General features: G+C 41.0%; 1 protein-coding gene across 1 annotated transcript; it reads right to left on the reverse strand.

Annotated features, from left to right (window-relative positions):
- Positions 1–1,242: 1,242 nt before the first annotated feature.
- On the reverse strand, positions 1,243–4,495 carry LOC139345052 (putative transcription factor ovo-like protein 3). The gene is made up of 4 exons (XM_070983509.1): positions 4,396–4,495; positions 4,046–4,260; positions 2,157–2,346; positions 1,243–1,577 (listed from the first exon to the last, which is right to left on the reverse strand). Exons 1-4 carry the CDS (start codon positions 4,493–4,495, stop codon positions 1,243–1,245), a joined length of 840 nt encoding a protein of 279 aa, XP_070839610.1.
- Positions 4,496–9,100: the final 4,605 nt, after the last annotated feature.

Raw genomic sequence — 9,100 nt, forward strand, 5'->3', positions numbered from 1 at the left:
TGTGTTATTTGTTTTCTGGCAATGGATCCACAGCGAAGTTTGACAGTTTAGTAGTAAGGTATTATAATGATAGATAGATAGATAGATAGATAGATAGATAGATAGATAGATAGATAGATAGATAGATAGATAGATAGATAGATAGATAGATAGATAGATAGATTGTTATTAGGTTTTTCTTTTATTGATTTCTTTTTTTAAGTCATAATGATGCTGCACTTCAACCAGCAACTGTACAATTGTATTTCTGGATAGAAATGGACATAACAAAGTGACATACCACCATCTAATCACGAGGATGATCACTCAGCAGATGCAGCCACACTACAATAATCATCAACCACTGGCAGTTCTGCAGTGTCCAGTAATTAAATGGGAACTCGTTGATGTTACCAGTAAACTAGCAAACGAAGCAGGCACAAGTGCAGCCACTATCATGTCATCTCTCCCACCATCTCCTCTCTCTCTCTTCTCTCCATTTCCCTCAGGAGTGTAACAGTGACATTCACTGCAACAGTGAATGAATATTTGGCACAAATCCAAATGACTGATAATGTCCATCAATTTAAAAGGTGACGATAAGTCAATAGTGTGTTCACAACTTGTTTCCACTGCCTCCAAGTGGCCAAAAATACCCACTTGATTTCTAATTTTTAAGAGGAAATTACAAATGTTTGTCAGAAGCCAAATAAACCAAAGAAAATCTAAGATGTGTTCAAACCCACATGGCCGTGTTCCTCCCAATCAGAATAGCAGCATTTTAAACCTGTGGGGTTTTTTTTACAATGTTGGCTTGAGAGGTAGAGCAGAGCATCCTGTAATCTCATGGTTGGTGATTCAATACCTGGCTCTTCCTGTCCCACTTGTTGAAGTGTCCCGGGGGAAATTTTTCCTGATGGCCAGGCCTTTCTTTGAGTTGCAGTGAATAATTTGGTTGGTCAATCGATTCCTGGACAATGCCTGGACACAGTATGTAATGAACATAAAGAAAATCCAAACGAATATTTTTTTATCCTTCACTTTTATTTCAACAGTAAACAAACAGCATGGAAAATAACATAAAGTAATACAGGAGTATTGAAAGCACAAGTGTTGAGTCATTGACACTAGAACGTGATGAATGAAAACTGAAAAGGTACATTCATCTCCTAACTGTTAGATGAATACTTCATTACAACTAACAAATGTTATTTTCACTTATGAATGACTTATGTTACAGCTACAATATAATGCAGTTCAGAATTAGTATGAGCCTTGCATGTAGTATGCAGGTGATGAGTACAGCAAATAGGGGTTGAGTTTACGGTCTGCGGAGGCAAAGCTGCTGCTCTCATGGGCCTGGCGGCGGTAGTACCTGCGGAGGGCGGGACTGCCAGGGTGGCACTGTCTCACATGGAGGAAGTACTCATCAGGGCGGCTTGAGGTGTAACCACAATCCTCACACACAAAGATCTTGGAACGTCTCTGTCGGTACGCGTACTGTTGTTGGACGCCGTGAATCTTCCTCATATGGGACTCCAGAGAGCAACGCTGTGTGAAGGCTTTCTCGCACAGCTCACACTTGTAGGGACGGATACCTGGAGCAGGGACGTACAAAGGAGGGTATTTGTGTCCATGCACTTATACATTCAGATTGGTATTAGTGGCTTTGCAGTTGTGTAACTGCAAATGTTTCAATCAAGGCTGCCAACCAATAAAGACTGAAAGAGACACGCCTGAAAAAGATTATGAGGATATGACCCTTAGACACAGGTCTGCTGACTACATCCTACACAAGCTTGTGGTCTTTTGGGGACAGAGCCTTCAGTGTGGCAGCCCCAGCCTTTTGGAACTCTCCTAGCAGAGATCCGCATCCATGGACGTTGTCACCTACTTATTCACCAAGGTCTATGGTCTGGGTTAATTCTCTTTTGCCTGGCAAACATTACTGTTATTATTTTCTGTTCTTGTGTTATTTGTTTGGTCTGCCTCTATGTAAAGCATCCTTGGGTCCCTTAAAGATGCTCTAAAAATGTTATGTTTTTAATGTTTGTACTTCTGATTTTAGGCTTTGATCCTTTCCATAACTCTGTCTGTCTGTCTGTCTGTCTGTCTGTCTGTCTGTCTGTCTGTCTGTCTGTCTGTCTGTGTGTACATGAGCAATGTTAACTTCTAACCTGTATGTGTTCGCATATGCCTCTTCAGGTCGAAGGTGTCATTGAATCCTTTGCCACAGAATCGACAAGGATGTCTCTTCACCAGGCTGTGGCACTTCAGGTGGCGAGTCAGCATGCGCTGCAGAGGGAATATCTTGTGGCACACAGAGCACACAAAGTCGCCTGAGCCAGGGGAAGTACGGGGTCGTGGCTGGTAAGAAGAGATAAGTTCACAAATCTGCTTAATGACAAAATGACATCAGGAAAACATGGCCTGTGCAATCAGACATCTACTGAGTCCTCAGACAGGCAATACCATTCTCTAGCCCTGACCTAACCTACTTTTGAGCTGCCTTTAATCTTAGACTTAGACTTAGAGATCAGTGTCTGAAGATACCAGCCAAAAATTGTTGTAATTGAGTATATGAATTGAATACATTAACTTCTGTGTGTAAAACACTGTTCCTACCAGGAAGGTATGGTGTTTCCCAAATAACAAACACTGCGTGTCCCTCCGAAATAAAAGACCTATTGAATGTGCAGAGAGTGAAAGGGGAGATAGCACTGTAAGGGTACTGTTTGTTTTTTACTTCTTGAGTGTTTTCATCAGAATCCAGCCATCACTGATCAGGGGGAAGCTGGAAGGAGCTGGAGTAGACTGCCACCTGGCTGCATGGACCATCAACTACCTCACCAATGGACCGCAGTATGTTGAGGATTCACAACTGTGTGTCTGATGTGGTAGTTTGCAGCAGGGGGCTCCGCAGGGGACGGCGCTTTCTCCTTTACTCTTCATCCTCTACACATCACAATTCACTGATTCATTCATCAGTGACACGTCATCTCCAAAAGTTCTCCAATGACACAGCCATCATTGGACGTGTATCACAGTGGAACAAACTGGAAAACAAGGAGGTCATCACTAACTTTTGTCAACTGGTGCGGACTGAGCCACCTGCACATAAGCACCATCAAGACAAAGGTGGTGGTGATAGACCTCTGCAGGAATGTGCAAAAAAACTGCACCGGTGAACATCCACGGCTTGGAAATTGAGATTGTGGGCAAGTACAAATACCTGGGTGTTCCCCTCAACCGCAAACTAGACCGGACTTATAACACAGATGTCCTGTACAGGAAGGGCCAAAGTCATCTCCTCCTGCTGAGAAGACTGAGATCCGTTGTATGTAGGACACTGTTAAAAACATTTTATGACTACTGTGGTGGCATCTGCAGAGGAAGCTCTGAGAGGGACAGAAAAAGACTGAACAAACTGGTCATGTAAACTGATTCAGTCCTAGACTGCCCTCTGGACACCATCAAGGAGGTGGGTGAGAGTAGGATGTTAGCCAGGCTGACGTCAATCATGAAAAACCCCTCTCACGCCTTGTGATGGGGGCCTTAAGCAGCTCCTTCAGCAACAGACAGCTACATCCTCTATGTAAGAAGGAACACTACCACAGGTCCTTCATTTCATTGGCTGTAACTAACTGCAAAATGATTTAACATAGCACTGTGTTGATGTTTCACATCACAACATCACAAACCGTCTTTTCGCATAATTCCATTATTTATGCTAACATTTGCTAATATGCATTAGATCTGTGCAAATATGTTGTGCCATACTACATATTTTTTAACTTTAGTTATATACATGTTATGTACAAGTTTCAACATTAATGGTTTGCAGAAACATGCAGTGCCAACATTTTACATGTGATAATAAGTTGCGACCACAATGATTGTCAGTCCATGTTTCCAGTCCAGTTCATTTCCTCCTGTCAGCTGTTTTCCAGGATGTCACTTGGTCTCTCTAGTTGTCTGCTGCTGTTTTCACATCAGTCACTGCTTTATGCTATTTCGTCATATTATAAAAGTGACACTATACGTGATAAGAAAAGCCTGATCTTACCTTTGCTCTGCTGACAAGTGCCAGTGTACTGGGATGGTAAAAGGGGCCCCGGAGCATAAGTGTAGACCAGTCTGACCTGGTGTCAGCCCCTGGTCCTCCTGATACTGCTAAAGGTCCTGGCACTCTCATTCCTGCTGCTGTCCCACATCCTATGGCTACTGGCTGAGGCACAGTGGTGGGCTGCTCGGTGTCATGCTCCTTCACATTTTCACTCACTAAAAAGCAATAAAAGGAAATAACAGTTTATACATAAATTAACATGATCAACAACTTAACAGGAATACACTAACTTGTATGTTACTGCTTACTTTTGACATCTGAAAAGAATTTTGAAGATGTGAAATTCTTACCTACTATATTATCTTCTTCTCTCTTCAGATGTTCTGGCTCTTTCCATTGCCATGCTCCACACACCCCCCGTTTTTTTTTCACAAGGAAAGACCTCGGCATCCTTTGAAGTCTTATTTTTCTTCTTCTCCAGTAATTCAACTGAACTGCAAAGTCTGATTCTTGCTCTTGAATGATACTGCTTTAAGTTTTAGATCTGTTATGGATCAACCTAGTCCTCACCTTACTTCCAACCCTTATATCCAACCCTCATCCCTCAACAACCTGTAGGTACAGTAACCCAGCAAAATCACAGCGCTTATTTCCATAACACTCTCTGGGAAGAGTGATGAAGGTTTAGAGCTGTAGAGAAGAGGGGCGGGGGTAGGAGGCTCAGTGTTTTGACTGGAGTCCACCTGTGTTGACTGTGCGTGTGCACCATTTTAACTGGTCCCCCACGGGTTTTGCATGTCAGGTAGTGAGAATCCGGGGAGCTCCGCATTCAAGTGGCCCTTGGTATGCAAATTTTTGCCTCTACCAAGCCATGGCCCCAGACAAAGGGCACAGTCTGACTAACAGGAGCAAGCAGAGGAGCCACAGCCTTAACTGCTAGGTAAATCAGGCCTTTCTCTTTTTTTTTGGCCTCTTTTTGTTGCGATTGTTTGGAGGGATTACAGAGCTTCTAAAAATGCTTACAATGGCCATTCACACACTTAGAAAAGATGTTAAGCACTGTCCATTGACTGTGTTCCCTACATAATTGCACATACATGGTGACACTTTCTTTACTGTTGTGTTGGTCCCTGCTGTTTGTCCAATGCATGCTGGGATAGGCGCAGCCCCTACAACTCTGAATATATAAAGGTGAAAGAAAATGAATGGATGAATGGATTAAAATTTCCAAAACATTTAAATCTCCAGAATTTTACCAATATATTACTTATTCATGTATTACTTTTCTTCCTAGTGAGAATAACCTTGTCCAGCTGTTTGAACAGTCAGTGTAAGCTTAAGAGTAAAATTAACTGTGTGCATATTATTTTACTAAACTCTGCATGGCAAATACAAATGCAGGCCAAGACTAAACCCCATCATGCAAATTGTAATAAAGGTCACTCCAAGACCATCAAGGGATCATGTTGTGCAAAATGTAAGTAGTCTTCATCCCTGCCTTATTGCCACATTTGACCCACTGAAGAAAAAACTACAGGAAAGTTACCAAACACTTTCTCTTTCTTCTGCATGTTAAAATTGAGCAGTTACACAGTTTTACTATCACTGGGTTCAGTGAGTTAGTAACAGTGGAAATGATGTGTTGCTACAATATTCTGATTGTACACAACTGACACTAAACCAAACACTACTGCTCCTTTCAAGCGCTGCTCAAGGCTCACTGTAGAACTCCTCTTTGCTGTTCACAAAATTTGGGTTTTCATATATAATCACTTCGAATTTCTGCATTTGGTTTAAATGTAAAGTTTACACAACACTGTTATTCCATAGGTAGACATAAAGGGTAAAAAGTTATTATATATCCATGATGAGCTGCAAACATTGAAAGTGATTTTAATGAGCATGTATGGCAAGTTTAAAGTATGTTTTTATTTCTATAAAATTCAGAATTTTCAAACGTGTAAGTGTAAATAATAATGTGATAATATGTGTAGATATGTGTGTTAGCATTTCCTAAAATGCCTGCAGGAGACTGACTGTAGGCCCACTGTGTGTTGTTGCCTTCCGGAGCTCTAACTGTATGCAAAGCAGCAGCCTGTGTGCTGCAGCATGGAAATGAAATGGTAAAAAGGTAACTCCACTTTACTTTGTCCTAGACAAAAAAAAGGCCCTTCAAGTGACACCTATCTAATTTCAAGCTCTTTGTCCATTCACTGAAGTTTCACCACTGGATACAATGAGCTATGTTGACTTTGGATAGGTGACCAAAGAGAGAACTGAATGGAGGATGTCTTTTCAATAAATGCTGTTGATGATCACACTGACAGGAATCTCATATTTTTCAGAAATGAAGAAGCAGAAATGAACTCTTGTGCAGTCACTCTTCAGTGATAGTCGACAGGCTGTAAGTCAGCAAATGCTGATTGAATTTTAAATAACATATTTTCACAATGAAATATGAGCTTTCCTGAGGCATCTACGATGACATGAGGAAACGTTTTCTTTTTTTCTTTTTATCTTTTTGGTTTTTCCTCAAGGGAAATGACCTGTCTGGACATGAGCAATGAGGTCATGTTTAACTGTTGACGTGCTGACGATTGGCCACACCCTCGTTGCCTCTGTCAGTTAGACAGATAAAGGTCTGTATGTGCATGTGTGTGCTGCAGAGTCGGATGGTACAATAAGTTAACGCACACCTCTCAACACAACATAGTTAGAACACTTTACATGCAACCATGATTCCAAAAAAGTACCAAGTAAAACATAAATAAAACAGAATGCTAAAATTTGCTAATCCAGTTTGACCTACACTCAATTGAAAACAGTACAAAGACAATATATTTAATGTTTTACTCAAAAAATTCATTGATCTTTGTGAATATATGCTTATTCTGAATTTGATGCCAGCAGCATGATTCAAATGAGTTGGGACAGTGGTAACAAAAGACTGGGAAAGTTGTGGAATGCTCCAAAATTATGCTTATGAAAGCAGGATCCTTGCAAAGGCTCAGTCATTCACAAGCAAGGATGGAGCAAGGGTCACCCCTCTGTGAACACATGATTGTATAGAGGATATTACTTCACAGGCTCCGAAACACTGTGTAAAAATGTGTTTCATAAACACACTTCATTTGTAAACGATTGCATTTTGTTATTATTTAAATTTTCCACAGCATCCTAACTTTTTTAGAGCCCAGGTTGCACTAGGAGCTTTGTAACAGCTGCAGTTGAGCTTTCCTTATATCATCTTTCACTATGTGAGTATTGTGTGACGGCTCTCCTTTATTTCAGCCAATCATTTATTCTGCTCAGTTTTTTGTCATTGCAGAATGTTTTTTCCCATTTAGTGTATTTACATCAGGCCTCAAGTTGCAGAAATTAATTCTCATTGTGAGACAATATCAGGTAAAAGTACCAAAATGTCCATTAATAATTTCCAGATAATTTTCACTCCACGTTCACAACAATATGGTAAAATACACTATTATTCTTCATTGCTCACTGTTTGTGCTGTCTGCATTGGTTGCTTGTGTGTGTGTATGTCTAAGATTCAAAGATTCCGAGGTTTATTTGGTCACATGCACAAGCCATATGTGTAGTGAAATGCAACATGGCATGCTCCTAAGGTTCTAAAATACTAGTGTAAACTCTAAGAATTAGAAAAAAGAAATATAAAAGAAAACACCCATCCATCCATCCATCCATTTTCTATACCACCTATCCCTTTCAGGGTTGTGGGGGGGCTGGAGCCTATCCCAGCTGTCAACGGGCGCGAGGCGGGGTACACCCTGGACCAATCGCCAGTCGATCGCAGGGCACAAACAAGACAAACAACCATTCACACTCACACTCACACCTAGGGGCAATTTTTAGAGTCACCAATTAACCTAATGAGCATGTTTGTGCCGCCCACAAAAGAAAACAATTCAAAGAAAAAAAAAAAAGAAAATTTGTTGAGTTTGAGTGTTTATATTGCATAGGTTTGGGTGTATAACTGAAATTGCACTTAGTATGATATTTTTAACTTGGATTTGTATTAAATGTAGTAAATGGCAAAATGGCAAATGACTGAATCTATATAGTACATTTATCCAAAGCGCTTTACAATTTTTGCTCCTAGTTCACGCATTAGTATACATCGATGGCAGCAAGCTACAATTCAAGGTGCCCCCTGACCAGTGGGAGCAATCTGAAGTTCAGTGTCTTAACCAAGGACATTTCATTATATGGACAGGAGGAGCTGGGGATGAAGCACCATCCCAGTGATGAGTGCACAATCCGCTCTACCTCCTGTGCTGTGTTGTGTGTCCACCACTCAGGGACTGCAGATAGGGAATATCTAGTAGCTGTACCTGGTAAAAATTTAACATCTCTTGTACATTTTTTACTGTTTGCTTGCTTGTTTTAAAATTAAAATTACAATTAGAACTTCACAGCTTAAACCAGCACACACAGCACACAGTTATCAGAGTGTTATTAAGCTCACTACAGATGTAAACTATGCCTCTTTTTAACCAAATCAACCACATGGCATCTAAATCTTGGCCAACATGTACAAGGCTAGTAATAATACTTCATTAATCCCACAGTAGGGAAATGTGTTACATCATCAAAGGGGATAGTGTGATCTGATAGTAAAAGTCAGTTAAAAAATGAGGTCACCATATTATTGACATTCAAGGGATTTTCTTCACTCAGAGGGGACTCATGATTTACTGTCTTAAGGAATAATCACTCTTATCACTCATAGAACCGCCAGTAGCTACACTTAACAGACAGTTGCTTGGCTTGACTCTTGCTGTGTTGCTGTCATACTACTTGTCCCCAGGGGCTCACCTGAAGACCATGCTCAACCACCTGTGCTGCTGCAAGTCAATGTGCTGGGCAATTGCAAGTGAAGCTGCACCAGCTGCAGAGAGACTTCTATTGTTACTCTTCCTCACTCTATGATCTGGTATGAAGTAAACAAAGCATAGCGCAAGTTCAGGCAGGCCACAGCGGTCAAGCTCAACTTGCATTCTAGCTTCACTGGCTGATGGCTCAGCTGTTCTCAAA

Source organism: Chaetodon trifascialis, chromosome 16 (assembly GCF_039877785.1).
Source record: "Chaetodon trifascialis isolate fChaTrf1 chromosome 16, fChaTrf1.hap1, whole genome shotgun sequence".
NCBI lineage: Eukaryota > Metazoa > Chordata > Actinopteri > Chaetodontiformes > Chaetodontidae > Chaetodon > Chaetodon trifascialis.

What these genes read in the sequence shown, in the direction of transcription:
- LOC139345052 (XM_070983509.1), bottom strand. Translation starts at nt 4,495, where the DNA reads ATGCCGAGGTCTTTCCTTGTGAAAAAAAAACGGGGGGTGTGTGGAGCA. An exon ending in CACTTGTCAGCAGAGCAAAG is followed by an intron (nt 2,347 to 4,045) that starts GTAAGATCAGGC and finishes TCTTCTTACCAG; the next exon opens with CCACGACCCCGTACTTCCCC. An exon ending in GCATATGCGAACACATACAG is followed by an intron (nt 1,578 to 2,156) that starts GTTAGAAGTTAA and finishes TCCCTGCTCCAG; the next exon opens with GTATCCGTCCCTACAAGTGT.